Here is a 20,000-nt window from a genome sequence, read left to right as displayed (position 1 = left end):
TGGTCAATAAATGGTTGCCAGATTCTGTAAAATTTCCCTTCTTGTTTTTTCAGAGAGAATTTAATCTTCTGAAGCTCCAAATATCTCATGACATCTTTCATAAGGTTTGAATATGTTGGCACAGTCTTCTGTTTCCAGTTGAGTGAGATTAATCTTCGTGCCAACAGGCAGACAAACGATACCATACAATGTTCCATGCTGTTTTTAACTATACTAGAATCTATAATTCCTAAAACTGCCAACAAGGGTTTCATCTCAATAGGTCTATGTAAAATTTTCGATAAAGTTTGGAAAATATTACTCCAATAATTTAATATCCTCGGACAACTCCAAAACATATGACCTAATGATGCTGGTGAAAGCCCACATCAACCACATGAAGGATCAATTCCTGGAAATATCTTACTGAGCTTTTGTTTGGACCAGTGTAAACGGTGTATGATCTTAAACTGTAGAAGGCCATGTCTTGCACACAATGAAGCACTATGAATCTGTACTAGAGCCGTCTGCCACTGATCATCTGCAATCTCATCGCCCAAGTCATCCTGCCAGGCTGATCTCAGGTGATCCACAGTAGATGTACACCTCCATTGAGAAAGTTTTTCATATATCTTTGATATGACACCTTTTTTGTAAGGATCTTGAAAAAGTATCAATTCCATTGAGGACTGGTTTGGGGAATTAGGGTATGATGGGTTATTTTGCTTAACAAAATTCTGTACCTGCAAATATTTAAAGAAGTGTGACCGAGGTCCGTTATATTTTTTTTTGTACCTGCTCAAATGAAGGAAATATATCATCAATAAATATATCTATGAAACTGTGAATTCCTTTACCAAACGAATCGTCAAATACTGTATTATTAAATGAGGGTGCAAAAGAATGATTTTTGATGAGAGGGCTTTGAAGAGAGCTGGCCTGCCACCCATAAAATGTTCTTATCTGAGACCAAATCTTGAGTGTATGAGAAACTACTGGATTGACTAATGATTCAGGGAGTACAGTGGGTAGAGCCGAAAACAACAAGGCTGATAGAGAGGAGGGGGAGCAACATGACCCTTCCATGTTTAACCACAACAAAGGTTGTTTTTGAAGCCAATAGGTCATCATCTTAATATTACTTGCCCAATAATAAAAATAAAAATTTGGCAACCCCATTCCTCCTGCTGATTTGGGCCTCTGCAAGAATTCCTTCCTTATTCTAGGCATTTTGTTGTTCCAAATGAACTCTGAGACAATTTTATCTATACTGCCAAAGAAACTTTTTTTGATAAATATCGGGATACACTGGAATAAGAATAAAAATCTGGGGAGGATGGTCATCTTAATTATATTATATTGACCAGCTAATGATATGGGTATAAGGGACCATCTTTGCAGATCTTGTGTTGTTTGATCTAATAATTTTAAAAAGTTCTCCTTGTAAAGATCCACAAATACTTTAGTGATATTGACTCCTAGATATTTAAACTGATCTGAAACTTTAAAGGGCAAAGATTTGTTGATCAGCTAGAAGCTTAATTGGGAACAGTATGCTTTTACTAACATTGAGCTTATATCCCGATATTCGTCCAAATGTGCTTAAAATTGACATTATCGCAGGGACTGATTTAGAAGGGCTGGAGATATATAATAATAAATCATCCGCGTACAGCGAAACTTTATGCTCCTCACCCTCTCGAACAATCCCTCTGTACCCAGGTGAGGTACGCAAAGAGATTGCAAGAGGTTCAATCGCTAATGCAAAAAGTAACGGCGATAGTGGACAACCCTGTCTAGTAGATTGTGTTAGATTGAAATAATCAGCGAAGAGGTAATCCCACTCGACCCTGTCAAAGGCCTTCTCGGCATCTAGGGATATTAGTATTTCAGAGTGGGAACTGGAGCCAGGTGAGTATATAATATCTAATAATCTGCGAATATTATGAACCATTTGTCTATTTTTAATAAATCCTGTCTGACCTTCATGAATTATTGTTGGAAGCACACTTTCTAATCTAATGGCCATTATTTTAGCTAAAATTTTAGTATCGACATTAGGCAGACTCACTGGTCTGTATGACGCTGGGTCAAGTGGATCTTTACCTTTTTATGTAGTAATGAAATTGATGCCTGGTAAAACGTTGTCGGGAGAAAGCCCCTTTCGGATGATTCATTAAACCCTTCAAAAGGAGAGGAGCGATTTCTCCGGCAAACGTCCTGTAAAATTCAGGTGTGTACCCGTCAGGACCAGGTGCTTTTGAACCCTGTAAGCTACGTATTGCAAGAGTAACCTCCTCCAAAGTAACAGGTTCTTCTAGACAATTATAATCTTTCTCACTAATGGCAGGGATGTTCAGACTGTTGAAAAAATCTTGCAAAAGCTTAACTTCCTTAGTTGATTCTGTGGTGTATAACTTGACATAAAATTGTTTAAATTCCTGATTAATTTCTAATTGATCTTTTGTTATACAGCCAGAACCCGTGCGAATTTCAGTTATCAACCTTGATGCCTCAGAGACTCTTATCTGATGAGCCAAATATTTTCCTATTTTCTCCCCATATTCATAATGTTTATGTCTAGAGCGATTTATCAGTTTAGTAGTCTCGTGGAGAGAAGATTAAATTCAGTCTGCAAAGATAGGCTTCTTCACTTCTAACTTACTGGAGGAGCTGCAGGCTTTAAAACCTTGTATGGGAGTGTCTTTACAGAGTCGTTAAGGACACGTGTGAACTCATCAGGGCCACTTGTGGGTCGCTGACCCAACTGGCCTTCATGTGATTGATTGTAAAGCTGCTTGGGGAGGGAACTCGCATTGTAGGTGGGCGAGTTTCAAGATATGATGTTTCTGTGACATAAGTTGCGGGAATATCTGAGAAACTCAGGAGGATCTTCAATAAACATCATGTCCCGGTTCATTTCAAACCCAGTAACACACTGAGGCAGAAACTTGTCCGTCCTAAGGACAAAACACCCAGACAGAAACAGAGTAATGTAGTTGATGCTGTTCAATGCAGCCAGGACTGCGAGATTTGTACATCGGGGAGACAAAACAACCTCTCCATAAACGACATCTTGGCCAGAGAAGACAGATGGTTTGAAAGAGGAGTAAAATAATCCATCTATGTCAAACTGTAACAACCGTCTTTGAACAGAGGAGGTTGCCTAAGACATTACTGATCACCCACCTACAATGCTCTACTGAGTTCTCTCCCCAGACAGCTTAACAACCATCCACACCTGGGCTCACCTAGCCTTAGCAACCCACATGAAGGCCGGTTGGGTCAACGATCCACAAGTGGCCCTGATATAGCTCTTGGAATTACCATGACATGGATGACTGAGAACCTTCATCAACAACGATAAGATATACAACCGAACTGAGATATTATTTGGCCCAGGAGAAGCATATACAGAGAAAACTGAGGCACCCCTTAAGGCAGTGGAACAGATGATGACACAAAATTGCCCAAAGACACAAAAAACCCTTCTATTTGACAAATATTAAATGAACCCTAACCCTAATAGAAGTAGTAGTAGTAGTAGTAGTAGTAGTACTAGTAGTAGTAGTAGTAGTAGCAGTACTAGTAGTAGTACTAGTAGTAGTAGTAGTAGGACTAGCAGTTCTAGAAGAACCAAGATGGAATAGATGTAGTAGTAGTAGTAGTAGTACTACCTCTAGTAGTAGTACCACTGCTAGTAGTAGTTGTTGTAGCAGCAGTAGTACTAGTAGCAGTACTAGTAATAGTAGTAGTACCTTGGAGGCGAGTTCCCTGCAGGGATCATCTTTTCTTGGGAACAGTCCGGGGACTTCCTCGATGGAGGGGAAGCTGTAGACATACTGCAAGATGACCAGCAGGTTGCCATAGGCAACCAGCCAGGGCGATGACATCAGTGTGTAGCGGCGACGCTCTCGCATCATCCAGAGGACACAGGACCAGAGCAGCAGGACACATGTCAGCCAGGACACGTATGTGATGGACCACGCCATCATGGCGATCAGAGCACAGATGTAACTCTGTTTCATGAGGAACATGAACGCCATGGAGGCTGCACTGCTTCCCTCATCACAGCTCTTCCTCACCTCCTCTTCATCTTCATCTTCATCCTCCTCCTCCTCCTCCTCCCATCCTTCTCCTTCAAAAACACATGTCTCCAACGTGTCTGCAGCATCACACACAGGAGATCAGAATAGAACCAGGGTCACCTGTGTAACTGCACACCACAAGGTAATACTGTACCCCAACCCTAACCCTCACCCATCAACACACCTTACCTGACTGTACAGTATGTGTGTGTACACACACTAGTCAAAATTAATCCGGGATATTGGGATATAGGTGCATATGTTGTTCCCAGCAGTATATTTGTTGCTTCAATGGTTTTACTCTTGGAGATCCATGTGTATCTGAGTCATGAAAAAATGATTTTTTTTGTTTGCGGAACTGCTTCAGATCAGTTGTGGGGCTTTAAAACCCAGAATATCCCAATAATATTTTGACTAGTGTGTATATATATTATATACATATATATTTTTTTGAATAAGACCTGAAACTAGTGCTGTAATTGAGACCATAAATATAACCCTGAAGTAACATAGTGAGAAGAAACCAGTGGAGTCGCCCCCTGCTGGTCATCATTCCTGCATTGGTTTCACTTTTCAGAGCCCACCTCCTGTGGAAATTTCATACAGTCGACAGACTGAAGTTAGCTGGAGGAGTGAGATCTCTTTAGGTCTCAGACTGGATCTTTGCTTTGCTGGAATTCAAACCACACACTCACCTGATTGGCTGAGAGAGTAGTGAGGTGTGGCATAAACATCCAATCCCAGGGCTGTGCTCTGGGTAGGCGAGGCAAAAGAGTCAGATGGACTGTCATTGGCCGATGATGTTAGCACCTTGAGACAGACAGAGAGAGAAAGACACTTTTTTTGTTTTCACTGAGACATGATCATTAATGAAACGGTACGAATGCTGTTTGTAAACACACAATTTAAAGGTGCAAGAAACACCAACAGAAGGCGTCAGTATCTCATGACCTAGAACAGAAATGTCCAGAGCAAAGAAATATAGTGAGACAAATGAAAGTGCAGGGAGCGTCTCTGCAGACACATGAGGGAATGGGATCATACTTTGTTTGTGACAAATATCCTGCGTCGTATACTTTTAAAACAACTCGGACATAAATCAGTTTATTAGTTTTTGAGATGACGGAAGGTTATTTTACATCTCTGCAGTCAGGTCGATCATGAGCTCTCCTCCACAGCTCCCTCCGCTTCTCTGCTGTGATGTCACCGCTGACCTCATCGCTCAGGTTGCTGGTGGCAGTCATGATGTCACAGCTCTCGCTTACCACTGACTCCAATGACTCCGCCCTCTCTATGTCCCGCCCCCCATCACTGTCAATCAGCTGCAGAAACATGTGACATATGTCAGCCAATGTTATTTTATGATGAGCACATTAATGAAATCAGTGAGAAAATACACAATGTAAACATTCTGGATCCCTAGCTCCTGTAATAATAAACAAATAAACAGCATGTGAAACAACATGTCCAGTTAATGTGATCACAGCTCTGGTTCCTGTTTTTTATGATGAGTTTGCAAAATGGCATATATAGTTCACTCCAGTGGTGGGTCAGTGGTGGGTCAGTGGCATCACCTGGTTCCTCCACAGACCGGCCACAGTGTTGTAGAGCAGCAGCAGCATCAGGGGACTGATAAAGTGAAACCAACTGAGCTCAGAGTTCACCTGCAGCCTCCAGGGGGAAGCACAGTCCACCGAGACCACCGAGACCAGACCGAACACACTGCAGGAAACAATCAATACTAACATCAAACACACTGCAGGAAACAATCAATACTAACATCAAACACACTGCAGGAAACAATCAATACTAACATCAAACACACTGCAGTAAACAATCAATACTCACATCAAACACTGCAGGAAACATTTTTTCTAACATCAAACACACTGCAGGAAACATCAATAGTGTTTCATGGTGTGCAGGTGTGTAACCTGGTGAAGGTGTTTCATGGTGGCAGGTGTTTAACCTGGTGAAGGTGTCTCATGGTGGCAGGTGTGTAACCTGGTGGAGGTGTTTCATGGTGTGCAGGTGTGTTACCTGGTGGAGGTGTGGTTGGGAGGCCATGCCTCCTGCAGCGAGGGCAGCTGGTAGCAGTAGAAGAGTAGGAAGTGCGAGGAGGAGTAGAGCAGTGACATCACAGACACACACCTGAAGAGGAGGGGTGGGACCTGACCTGACCACGCCCACCAGGTACACAACACCTGGAAACAGAGGAGGTAGAGGAGGGAGGAGAGAGAGGGGAATATGATACCTGGAGGGGAGGAGAGAGGAGGAGGAGGAGATGAGAGAGAGAGAGATTAGTAGCACCTCCTTCCTCAGTCCTCCCTGATTCTGGTCCAGCCCTACAAAAGTGCCTCCAGTCAGTTTCTACTGGATTCTACTGGTCACCTGTCAGTTTTGTACTGGATTCTACTGGTCACCTGTCAGTTTTGTACTGGTTTCGACTGGTCACCTGTCAGTATCTTACCTGTGATCCCCAGTAGAGCCGTCAGCAGGACTTTTCGTCCAGTCGTCATCATTTTTCCCAACATCTGCCTGGTTTTACAAACCAGTAACTCCAGTTCAACCAGAACCCTGTTTCTGCTGCCTTCCTCCTCCTCCTCCTCGTCCTCCTCCTCCTCCTCTCCAAGAACAGAGTCCTCCTCAAACATCAGCTCCTCCGGCTGCTGCTCCTCCTGCTGTGGCTGAAAACACACAGAGTGCTTCTGTCAGATACAACTCATGACTGCCGGTTGATGTTGTGACGTGCAGAGAGACAAAAGAAAGTGTTGGAGCCTATTTAGATAATATTATTCTTTTTGATTGCTTCTGATTGATTATGGTAAAATAATAATTATTTACACTATTTATTTATTATTGTTTTTCTGTAGCCACAGTCAGGGCCCTCCTCCTTGTCAGGCGACCCTCCTCCCGTGATTTGGGAGTGAGGACAGCTGGTGCTGGAAGTGATTTTCTTTTGTCTGTGGAAGGAGTGAGGAGTGATATAGTTTTTTGACCGCTAAATTACAGTTTATTTTGTTTATCTGTTTGAAGTCAACCCGGAGATGAGATCGTTTTTGTTTCTGTAAATAAATCGTTATACTTTTGATTGAAACTATCCCTCCGCGAGTGCTTTTTATTTAGTGAGTCTTAGACCTCCTCCTCACGCACTGCTCTAATGTTTTTGACCATCACTTTTTTTGGAACACAAGAGTAGCCACAACAGAAAGTCTGCCACCTTCTGACTTCACTCTAAAACTTGTTTATCTGCTGAATAAACTGTGACAGAGTCTGTTTGAAGTTGTGCAGAAGATTCTTTTCACATTAGATCAGTCTGTAAAATTATTTCCTCCTCGCGCTGCTACCAGAGAACAAAAGATTAAAAATCATCTGACCGACTGTCTCTACTAACAGTTTTAAATGTTTGAATATCCAGTAAAACGCTTTACATGTATCAAAAGAACTGACAGGAATTAAACACCTGAACATCAGGTCAATAATGTGGAGGAGAATGAAGAGGAGGCAAAGTTAATATGTATAGCACAATTTAGACACAAAGCAACTTAAAGTGCTTTATAGGGGCATAAAATTACATTAACAGACATTAAAAACTGCATTTAAAATACATTAAAAACAAGTAGGAAGACATAAAGAAACAAAACATTAAAACAAGTTAAGAAATAGGAAAGTTAGCTAAAATAGAAAAAGTTTAAAAGAGACAAGACTAAAGAATAAAAGTCACAGTGCAGTTCAAAGCCTTAAAACTGCTTCAGTGACAGTCTGTGACGAACAGAAAGGTCTTCAGCCTTGATTTAAAAGAGGTGAGAGTTGGAGCAGACCTGCAGTTTTCTGGGAGTTTGTTCCAGATGTTTGGCTCATAATAACTGAACGCTGCTTCTCCATGTTTAGTTTTGACTGAAGGAATAAAAGCAGACCTGAACCTGACGACCTCAGAGGTCTGGATGGATCAGAAACCATTCATACTTTATAAACCAACAGCACGGTTAGGGGTTAGGGAAATCTATTCTTTGACTGACAGGAAGCCAGTGTAAAGATCTGAGAGCTGGAGTGATGTGATCTACTTTTTCGGTTCTTGTTAGGACTCGAGGAGCAGCGTTCTGAATCAGCTGCAGCTGTCTGATGGATTTTTGAGAGAGTCCTGTAAAGACACCGTTACAGTAGTCAAGTCTGCTGAAGATAAATGCATGGACAAGTTTTTCCAAATCCTGCCGAGACATAAGTCCTTTTATCCTGGATATATTCTTAAAGTGACGGTAGGCTGACTTTGTAATTGTCTTAGTGTGGCTGCTGAAATTCAGGTCTGAGTCCATGATTACACTGAGGTTTCTGGCTTGGTTTGTAGTTTTCAACATTACAGATTGAAGCTGATCAGAGACTGTTAGTCATTCTTTCTTGGCTCCAAAAACAATTATTTCAGTCTTATCTTTGTTTAACTGAAGAAAACTCCAATCATTGATTTGTTCAACACATCTACTCAGCGTTTGTATGGCATTATAGTTCCCTGGTGAGATGGTTATGTAAATTTGTGTGTCATCTGCATAACTATGGTAACATATTTTCTTGTTTCCATTATCTGAGCTAGAGGGAGCATGTAAATGTTGAATAGCAGAGTGGAGCCCTGGGGTACTCTGCTTGTCATTTTCATCTGCTCAGATTTGTAAATAGACACAAAGTAGTCTCTATCATTTAGACAGGATTTAAACCAAATTAGTGTTGTACCTGAGAGTCCCACCCAGTTTTCCAGTCGGTCCAGTAGTATATTGTGGTCGACCATGTCAAACGCAGCACTGAGATCCAGTAATCATTTTTATTTTTTATTTTGCCACTGTCTGTGTTTAAATGAATGTCATTGAGGACCTTGACTAGAGCGGTCTCAGTGCTGTGATGTGGTTGAAATCCTGATTGGAAGACACCAAAACAGCCATTTATTATTAAGGAATTGTTCAGCTGTTGAAAAACAGCTTTTTCAGTGATTTTATTTGAAAATTGGGAGGTTTGATATGGACCTATAATTATTCATAACTGATGTGTCTAGATTGTTCTTCTTCAGGTTTAGTGAATGCAGTTTTCATGGCTTGGGGGAAGACGCCTGAGAGAAGAGAAATGTTGACTGGTAGACAGATGTTCAGAGGCTAGAGGCACAGGAGGGTTTGTTAGACTGTCGACAGTAGCAACCATGGCACGTGCATTATTATATTATTTTTGTCTGAGAAGAAGGAGGAGGAAGAGGAGGAGGAGGACAACTGGTGTCCTGGTGGTCAGTCACTGCTGCTGTCTGCTGGTCTGGTTTCATGTTAACAGACTCCAACAGGACGACTAACACACTGATTGATCCTGAAACCTAATCATTAAACCCTGTGTGTGTGTGTGTGTGTGTGTGTGTGTGTGTGTGTGTGTGAGAGAGAGAGAGAGAGAGAGAGAGAGAGAGAGTGCGTGTGTGTGAGTGTGTGTGTGTGTGTTCGTGTGTGTGGTGTGTGTCTGTGTCTGTGTCTGTGTGTGCGTGTGTGTGTGTGTGTCGGTGCAGTCACATAACCACATTACAGTTAATAAATAGCTTACTGAGTTACACACTAATAGACAGGAAACTTTGTTAAGAAACAAGAGGAGACGACTTAACAAGGTTACACATGCTTCATTAGTGTGTGTGTGTGTGTGTGATACCTGTGTATGTGTGTCTGCGTTCAGTCTTACGATCAGCCTCCAGGTCAGCAGTCCGACAACCAGCACGCCAACATCTGGAAACACCTGTCTCACTGCTGAACCAGCATCACTTCCTGTCAGACTGATGCAGACATACAGACAGACAGACAGCATTAAGATATTTCATGTTGTCTTTGGATGATATGTGAAAATGTTTGATCTGTGTGTGTGTGTGTGTGTGTGTGTGTGTGTGTGTGTGTGTGTGTGTGTGTGTGTGTGTGTGTGTGCTGTATGTTAATACTGTTGGTGTTAACAGTATTTCATGGAGAAAATAAAAGATGATCTGATCTAATCTCCTCACCTGTCTCATCTCCTGTCTCTTCACCTGTCTCATCTCCTGTGCCATCTCCTGTCTCCTCACCTGTCTCATCTCCTGTCTCCTCACCTGTCTCCTCAGCCATCTCATCTCCTGTCTCATCTCCTGTCTCCTCACCTGTCTCATCTCCTGTGCCATCTCCTGTCTCCTCACCTGTCTCATCTCCTGTGCCATCTCCTGTCTCCTCACCTGTCTCATCTCCTGTCTCCTCACCTGTCTCATCTCCTGTCTCCTCACCTGTCTCATCTCCTGTGTCATCTCCTGTCTCCTCACCTGTCTCATCTCCTGTCTCCTCACCTGTGTCATCTCCTGTGTCATCTCCTGTCTCCTCACCTGTCTCCTCAGCTGTCTCATCTCCTGTGTCATCTCCTGTCTCCTCACCTGTCTCCTCAGCTGTCTCCTCAGCTGTCTCATCTCTGTCTCCTCACCTGTCTTCTGTTGACTGTGTGACTATGACTGTGACTATGTTGAACTGCTTCTGTCACTCAGACTCAGACAGACATTCAGAATCAGAATGATTTCTGTTTAGATTTAAAGATACAGGAGCTGCAGACTGCTGCTGCTGCTGCTGTTGCTGTGTGTGAGTGTATGTGTGTGTGTGTGTGTGTGTGTGTGTGTGTGTGTGTGTGTGTCTGTTGGTGTGTGTAGGTGTTTACAGAGCCATGTAGTCCAGACAAAGAGACGACTGTCTGAACCTCCCACTGCTGACACACACACGCGCGCACACACACACACACACACACACACACACACACACACACACAACTGTATCCGTTCCCAGTGAAAATTTTACTGAGTCACATCAAAGACCGACTGCAGACCTGTGAGGAGGAGGTTCCTCTGAAACGTTCCTTCTCTTCTGAAACGTTCCTTCTAAAGCAGAATATGACCTCTTTAAAGTTTTTCTCTCAGAGTTTCTGAACCTTTTCTAAAATGTTATTGGAACATTGGACCTGAACAGAAGTTCTGTCTCGTGTCTGAACTCAGAGACAAACAACATCAGTCATGTAAACATGTCGTGGTTTCTTTCTTGTGACAAATGTACTTATTGTAAGTCGCTTTGGACAAAAGCGTCTGCTAAATGCCCTGAATGTAAATGTAAATGTAAATGTAAATGTAAGCATCCTGACACTGTGGTCACATGACTGAATGTTTTCATAACAACCAGGCAGTTCAGACAAACTACCAGAATAAGAGTCATGATGTTGGACCTGACACTTGATCCTCACTGTGTGTGTGTGTGTGTGTGTGTGTGTGCGTGTGTGTGTGTGTGTGCGTGCGTGCGCACATGCTGTCATGTTTACCTCACCAGGCCGAGCTGAGCGAGAGCTTTCTGCCACGACGTACCTGCAAACAGAGAGGTCATCAATACACAGACAGAGAGACAGGCAGACAGACAGGAAGATTGTTGGCTGACGTCTACTGAATTTACATTGTCCACACAGAAAACTGTCTCACCCAACACAGAAAACTGTCTCCCATCAGCAGTGTGGGGAGGCGTATCAACTCTTATAAACCTGCCTGGGGAGTCTCTGACATTCATCCCTGTACTGGGTTTAGAAATGTCTTCGTCTCCGCACCACATGTCCACATCAGAGACTTGAAACAAAGTTAGCCGGTTAGCTAAACTGAGGAAGCTAAGCTAAGAAAACACAAATAACAACGGCCCGAATGAAAGAAACACACCAACAGCAGCGCGCAGCGTCTGAGCTGGTTTAATAAGAAAATAATGAACGAGACAAAACGCCACAAACAACAACAGCGCCTGTCCTCAGCTGTAGCTCAGTGTGTGTGTGAACGTGTGTGTGTGTGTGTGTGAATGTGTGTGTGGACGTGTGTGTTAAAGTGTGTGCGAACGTGTGTGTTAAAGTGTGTGTGAACGTGTGTGTGTGAATGTGTGTGTGAGAGTGTGTGTGTGGACGTGTGTGTGAACGTGTGTGTGGACATGTGTGTGAAGGTGTGTGTGAACGTGTGTGTGAACGTGTGTGTGTTAAAGTGTGTGTGTGTTAAAGTGTGTGTGAACGTGTGTGTTAAAGTGTGTGTGAACGTGTGTGTGAACGTGACAGGTGTTGTGAAGCACCTTGAGCGGTCAGTAGACTGGAAAAGTGCTAAGGACATGCAAGTCCATTTATCACTGATCAATGACTGTCAGCCATCAGCCCAACACTGACAGACAGACGGGCAGAGAGACAGACAGGTAGACAGACAGGTATAACTTACAGTTCTTCTCTGGCTGAAGGGTCGCAGTGGTCAGCTGGAAGAACGACTGCAATAACAGGAAGAGGAAACTGGAGACGCAAACCGCCGTCACACAGCGACTCGTATAACCTAGGAAACAAACACAACACTGTTTAATCTGGACTTTTAATTTGAAAACCTGCAGACAAAGGAAGTTATATTAACATGGACAACGTTAAACAGATGTTTCATCAGTTCAGGTGTTCACCTGTTGTCAGTCACACCTGCAGGTGCATCACAGTGAAGGAAAAAAGGTGAAACATGACTCTTATTTTGGTAGTTTTCCCTGTACTTCCTATTAGTGATAAAAATATCTGAAGGAAATTAGTAACTGTACAACTGTACTTCACTTCACTGAAGCTCAGTGTACTGTTACTTCAGTTCCCTGTCATATATATTACTATGTCATATTGTAAATACCAAGTTCATATTGTAAATACTATGTATATACGAGTTAATTCTATTTCTTATCTCTATTATATTGTTTATTTTTTACTTTTTATTATTGTTTAAGTGTGATACTGTCCTTTGGCTGCTGTGACTAAGGAATTTCCCCATTTGCGGGACAAATAAAGGATTTCTGATTCTGATTCTGATTCTGATAAACATGTACTCATATAAACATGTACTTGTACTCATATAAACATGTACTCATATAAACATGTACTTGTACTCATATAAACATGTACTTGTACTCATAAACAGGTGTAACTGCAGTGATTGTTCGGTTTCCTGCACATTCAGAAAAACTACGAGAACACAGGAAGTGATGTCACGGCCCCACCCCTCCTCTATTCTCTGTGTTTCCTCAGGAAGATCCTTCAGGAAACACTCACATCCTGTCATCACCTGAGACCTGTGTGTGTGTGTGTGTGTGTGTGTGTGTGTGTGTGTGTGTGTGTGTGTGTGTGTGTGTGTGTGTGTGTGTGTCTGTGGCACACACACACACACACACATACAAAGACAGACAGGTTGGGTCTGGTCTAATTCCTGGAGTTAACGACATCACTGCGTTCCACTGTGACAGCCAGTCCACAGGAGGTTTGACATCATCACTTTATAACATGTCATTATGATGATGTCATCACTCAAACATGTTGTCAGTGTCTGTTTGAAGTTGATTTAGAGAAAAAAAAGTGTTAAAATCTGTTTTTCATTCTCATGAAGTGACTGCAGGACAAACAGACGTCAGCTGAGTTCAGACTCTCCTTCTGCCTCTGTTATCATATTAAACTATTAATATGATTAGAAAGCTCTGGTTGACTCAACATCTTATTACACAGGTTGAAAATTCACTTCCTGTTTTGTTCACCCACTTCAGACAGTGTGCATGCTAACACTGTTAGCTAACACTGTTAGCTCAGCAGCTCCAGTGAAGATGAATCTGGTCTCCTCAGATCAGGTTGATCTCTGTGATCACAGCAGACGAGCTGCATGGAGACATCTGATGTTTAAATCATCTCCAGCTGCTTCAGCTGTTCAGCAGAACGCTGCAACTCTGTTTTACTGTGAAGCTCCAGAAATGTTCTGTGGACTACGAGACTTCACCTGACTTTATATCATCAGGAGGAGATGATGGCTGAGCCTGACTTTATATCATCAGGAGGAGATGATGACTGAGCCTGACTTTATATCATCAGGAGGAGATGATGGCTGAGCCTGACTTTATATCATCAGGAGGAGATGATGACTGAGCCTGACTTTATATCATCAGGAGGAGATGATGGCTGAGCCTGACTTTACATCATCAGGAGGAGATGATGGCTGAGCCTGACTTTATATCATCAGGAGGAGATGATGACTGAGCCTGACTTTATATCATCAGGAGGAGATGATGGCTGAGCCTGACTTTATATCATCAGGAGGAGATGATGGCTGAGCCTGACTTTATATCATCAGGAGGAGATGATGACTGAGCCTGACTTTATATCATCAGGAGGAGATGATGGCTGAGCCTGACTTTATATCATCAGGAGGAGATGATGGCTGAGCCTGACTTTATATCATCAGGAGGAGATGATGGCTGAGCCTGACTTTATATCATCAGGAGGAGATGATGGCTGAGCCTGACTTTATATCATCAGGAGGAGATGATGGCTGAGCCTGACTTTATATCATCAGGAGGAGATGATGGCTGAGCCTGACTTTATATCATCAGGAGGAGATGATGGCTGAGCCTGACTTTATATCATCAGGAGGAGATGATGACTGAGCCTGACTTTATATCATCAGGAGGAGATGATGATCATTAAAAGATATAGTCATGTGTTTTCACTGGTAGTGATGAAGTATTGATCCGTATTGATCAGTATTGGTACCTGAGGTGGAGCAGGTGACGGGTTCAGGCAGCAGTGGCAGCAGCAGCAGCAGGAGGATGTAGACCAGAGAGAATCCATTGTACCGCAACACACACGCTGTCAACACATGAATCAATCCATCATACATCTATTAATCAATACATCAAAATATCTATTAATTAATACATCGATGTACTGTGTTGAGGTCAGGGTTACATCATACATCTATTCATCAATACATAGTTATTGATACCTTAGTATGTTACTACTGTTGAGGTTATTGGTACTTTGGTCTTGATGACAGATCAATAACGGTTCGATCAGGTTCGACAGGTATCTGGTCTTCAGCCTGACTTGTGTTCTGATGTAAACAGTCTTTCAACCTTATTATATGATCTGATGTAACGTGATGAACATTTCTGGTTCTGTTCGGAGGAACTGTTCAGAACCTGATTATCTAAAGAAACAGCTGGAGGTGAAGCACAGAGCCACAAACACTGTAATTGTCAGTGAACTGGTCTGAAACCAGTTTGTCAGTGAACTGGTCTGAAACCAGTTTGTGTAATAAGACAATGTCAAGCAGGAACAGCAAGAAAATTCCTGACTCGAGGACGGACAAAGAACGAATGACCGCACTAGAAACCAGACAGTCATATAAAGCCAAGATGGACGGAGCTGCTAAAGATGCTAACGTCATAGCTAAACCCACAAACCAGGTAATACTTGCAGTGATCAACACCCTGAAAGCAGAAGACATTACCGGACATGATGAGGGTTTAACTGCCATACGTGAAATTAAAAAATGACCTCCGCTCATACGCAGGGAGCCTGGACACTGAGGACACTGAGGACACTGCTGAGAGGCACATCAGTAAAACAGAGGACATTGTGGCAGTGATGGAAGACAAGATGGGCAAACTAGAGAAGGTGGTCACCGCACTTACCGAAAAATGTGACAACCTTTAAAATGGCAGCAGAAGATCCAGCCTACGTGTTGTCAGATTCCCAGAACATGTTGAAGGCAGAGACATAGAAACTGTTCTGGAGAAGTGGAGTCCAGAAATGCTCGGTCCTGAAAATGTTCCAACTCCAGTGAAAATTGAATGAGCACATCGAACAGGCCAACATAGATCTGATGACCCGTCTGCTGCCAGACCCAGACCGCTCATCATGAAGTTCTTAAACTTTGAGGATAAAACCCGAGTGATGAAAGCTGCCAGAGCCAAAAGGTAATACAGAGACCACCATGTAATGATTGTTCCTGACTTCTCTTCAGAGGTGATATAGAAGAAGAAGAAATACGATGCTGTGAAACAAACGCTCCGCTCCCGTGAACTGGACTTCAGCTGTTCCATGATGGTTGTCGACATGTTTGACTCTCCACACGAGGCTGAATCTTTTCTTTGTAACACAGATAAACCAGGAAGAGACATAAACTATATGAGACTGAACATAACAAGAGGAAGGTGTGTGGCTTCATATAGAGGATATTCTTGTTATAATTTCAGGGGAATATATTTTATTTTCAGAGACATATGTTGTGCTAGATGGACACATTGGCAGTATATAGTTTCATCAATTCGTTCATTAAAGATGACTGAACATTCCCCCTCAGTAAATGTGGACTGACAATCCTCCTTTAAGGTTAATTCTTCCACCCTAACAGCTCAGAGAGACGAATGAAGCGGGGATTTTTCAGGCAACTCTGTTCAGAAATACGAATGGACAGATGTGCCGCCAATCGTGATTATGGGATCTTGGATGCCCCGGGACTAAAGTAAAGGGGCGGTTCGTAGCCCACTATGACACTTCCAATACATTTTGAATATAATGTACTATTGTGTTCTCTGGTCGGGGAAAGGGGACACGCTGCTGTTTACTCTGCTCCTCTTTGTAGGATTGGCTTAATAGAAACCTGGAGGTCTCAAAGAGGGCTGGGACAGACTCAAGGTGGACAGGCAGTGTGAGGGCGTCTGGGGAGACCTAGGATACAGTTATTTCATGTCTTTATTATTATTTTCTGTTTTAAGTGTTTTAACATTGTAATGATGTCTGTAGTACGATAGACTGGCAGCTTACACTTTTATCAAGTTAGTTGATGGCATACAATAACTTTTGACGGGTATTATCTAAACTAAAACAGGTAATGACAATAACTAAATTAGTGTTCCTGCAAGAAACCCACTTAAGTCCAAATAATGTTCTAAGACTGAGGAGAAGATGGCAGGGCCCGGTCATAACAGCAAATCACTCATCCCAGACAAGAGGAGTGGCAATCCATATTCATAAATCATCAATTTCTGCTGATTTATAATACTGCAAGGAACTTTACGTGGTGACCATTTGAATTTGATCAATGTATATGGGCCAAATAACGACGACCCACAATTTTTCAATAATGTATTCTTAACCACGTTGAGCCGAGCGGTAACTTTAACTGAACCCTCCATCCTATGTTAGATCGATCATCAGGTCAAGACACCGCCGGCGTCCAGACAAGAAAAATGATTCATGTTTAATTAAATCTTTGTGATTTATGGAGAGAACTAATACATATCGCACAAATTCTAATATCAACAGCTGCTCATATAGTAGCATAGTGATTCAGACCAACCACTAACTTTTTAAGCTTTTTAGAAGAACAAATAGATATATTGTTTTAAATCAATACCACACAGACTCTTCCCTCAGTTAGCTGGGAGGCCTTCAAAGCTTATATACAGGGACAAATTATTATCTACACAAGTTTTAAATCCAATAAGTTTAGATGCCAAATGATAGAAATGAAAAAATAAATATTCTAAATGAAGGAAAAGATGTTTCAGATACAGCCATTTTATCTCTAGATGCTGAAAAAGCCTTTGATATATTATCCGTTCAGGTTGGGAAAACTTGGACCCAGATGTAAATGGATCCAGATCCTATTTGGGAACCAAACGGCAGAAGTCTTGACCAAAGGCATAATATCTGCCCCTTTCAAAATATCAAGGTCCACACGCCAAGGATGCCCGATATTGTTTCCACATGCCATCAGAGCCCAGCCTGAAACCAGAGGAATCACAGCAGGTGGCATTAAAAATCGTTTGGCTCTATCTGCTGATGATATAGTTTTGTTTTTTCAAATCTCGGCCAGTCCCTGCCAACCCTCCTAGAACTGATGCTTTGTTGAGCTTTCAGGTGAAGAACACCAAATCTAATATTCGCTTTCTGAAATAATCTGAAAGACTCACTCCTCCTATCAATACTGGTTTTCATAATTCACCACAAGGATTCACATATATAGGAATAAAGATCACTGCTAAAGTCCAAAACTTAATACCATCAACTTATGACCCAATAAAAGCCTCAGTAATCTCTTAAGAGATGGTATAACTCAACCCTCCTCCCATGTTTTTCCCCAAAAATTCTATCTGGATGAATAAACAACCAAGATTGTGCCTGACCCTCTGATATCTGCCATATGACAGAGGGGTTTAGACCCTCCGATCTCTAATGGTATTTCATGGCTGCTCAAATAAGAGCAGCAACGCTCTAGTTTTCAAATGAATCTCTAACCCTAACCCTAACCCTTCAAGATTCAAGATGTATTGTCATATGCACCGTAAGGAAACATGTTTCTCTGTACAATGAAATTCTGCCTTTGCTGTCCACAGAATGCCAACTCCTGTTTAGGAGTCTGGTGGTCTTGGATTTAACACTTCTGTACCTCCGGCCTGAGGGTAGAAGTGTGAACAGTCTGCTGGGTGTGGGTGGGGTCTTTGAGTATGGAGGTGGCTCTCCTGTGGATTCTGCAGTGGTAGATGCTCTGCGGAGAGGGCAGTGGAGTCCTGGTGATCTTCTCAGCAGTCTTTACCACTCTGCAGGAGTTTGCGGTCCAAAACAGTAGTGCTGCCGTACCACACGGTGATACAGCTGGTCAAGATGCTGGTCAGCAATGCAGCTGTAGGAGTTGCTGAGGATCTCAGGCGACATGCCAAACTTCCTCAGCCTCCTCAGAAAATACAGCTGCTGTTGGGCCCTCTTTACCAGCTGTGTGGTGTTGAGTGACCAGGTGAGGTCTTCACTGATGTGGACGCCCAGGTATTTGAAGCTGCTCACCCGCTCTACTTCAAGCTCCCGGATGTACAGTGGCCGATGAGGTCTCCTCTTCTTCCTCATGTCCACTATCATCTCCTTCGTCTTGTCCGTGTTGAGGGTGAGGTTGTTGTCCTCACACCATGACACCAGACTGGCCACCTCCCTCCTGTAGGCCGCTTCGTCCCCGCCAGTGATGCATCCTATGACTGCGGTGTCGTCCGCTAACTTTAGGACGATGTTGTCTTTGTGGGAGGCGACACAGTCGTAGGTGAACAGGGTGTACAGGATGGGGCTGAGGACGCATCCCTGTGGAGTGCCAAGATTTTTAATTATGCTGGCTGAAGTCCTGACAGACTGGGGCCTGCCAGTCAAAAAGTCTAGGAGCCAGTCACAGAGGGTGGGGTGCAGACCAAGTGTAGACAGTTTGTGGGTGAGTTTGTAGGGGATGACCGTATTGAAGGCAGAGCTGTAGTCCACAAAGAGCGTCCTGATGTAGGAGTCTTTATTTTCCAGGTGGGAGAGGGAATAGTGGAGAACAGAACAGCAGCGATAGTCTAACCCCTAATCCTAATCAGAACCCTAACCCTGGGTATCTGGGTATCTGGGTGCAGATAGTTACCTGTACTCTGATTCTGTGTAAAACACACAGTGGTGGTTTGGTTTAAAGCACAGAAGCACTTTGATTCAGAATCAAAGTTCTCATGTTATTTGCTTTATGGACAAATAGAAGTTTTATACCAGGGACTCATGATCGAGAGTTCAAAATGAACGAAAGGATGAATGAAAGGATGTTGGCAGAATTATGGATTTGTATGATGATGACGAGGACTTTTGAAGATCTTTGCAAAAAAAAAACATTTCTTCAAGTACTTGCAGATAAAGAAAAATAACTCTCTCCAACCCTTTCTACTAAAATATAGTGATTAAATACTCCAAAGGCTGAAGGTCAGATATCTCTGACATACGATACATTTGTTGGGATGGAGTAATGAACACAGAGATCACAGCTGGACAACAGCAGGGAATAAAAAAAAGGTTGAGACGATTAATACAAGATTTTAATTATTACAGTGGAGAACGTGGACCTTTATCGGCGGTTCAGGGATCAATCTGATCGACTTGTTCTGGAGAAACTGACTCGTGTCGAAGGAAGACCTGAAGAGACGTTAATCCTCTGAAACTAAACAAAGCTTCAGCTCTGAAACACTGTTGGAACATTTGACTTACGCATAATTTTTTGTGTTTTTCATCAAAATACCAATAAATATATTTGTTAAAAAAAGAAGTGCTCCAGTCCCCTGT

General features: G+C 42.6%; 1 protein-coding gene across 2 annotated transcripts in view; it reads right to left on the bottom strand.

Annotated features, from left to right (window-relative positions):
• The window catches only part of LOC141014521 (piezo-type mechanosensitive ion channel component 2-like), a 56,760-nt gene that overhangs the window by 31,876 nt on the left and 4,884 nt on the right, over positions 1-20,000 (bottom strand). The window contains exons 2-11 of one of the 2 annotated variants that reach the window (XM_073488345.1): positions 14,643-14,738; positions 12,307-12,414; positions 11,391-11,433; positions 9,732-9,852; positions 6,538-6,754; positions 6,108-6,321; positions 5,642-5,789; positions 5,207-5,389; positions 4,763-4,877; positions 3,738-4,144 (exon numbers count right to left, since the gene is read on the bottom strand). In XM_073488345.1, the coding sequence (XP_073344446.1) occupies positions 3,738-4,144; positions 4,763-4,877; positions 5,207-5,389; positions 5,642-5,789; positions 6,108-6,321; positions 6,538-6,754; positions 9,732-9,852; positions 11,391-11,433; positions 12,307-12,414; positions 14,643-14,738 (1,652 nt within the window). Of the gene's footprint in view, positions 1-3,737; positions 4,145-4,762; positions 4,878-5,206; positions 5,390-5,641; positions 5,790-5,915; positions 6,043-6,107; positions 6,322-6,537; positions 6,755-9,731; positions 9,853-11,390; positions 11,434-12,306; positions 12,415-14,642; positions 14,739-20,000 lie in introns of those variants that run through there. The other variant, XM_073488346.1, reaches the window with a different exon arrangement.

Source organism: Pagrus major, chromosome 19, assembly GCF_040436345.1.
Source record: "Pagrus major chromosome 19, Pma_NU_1.0".
NCBI lineage: Eukaryota > Metazoa > Chordata > Actinopteri > Spariformes > Sparidae > Pagrus > Pagrus major.
This window is presented reverse-complemented; position numbering and strand designations above follow the sequence as displayed.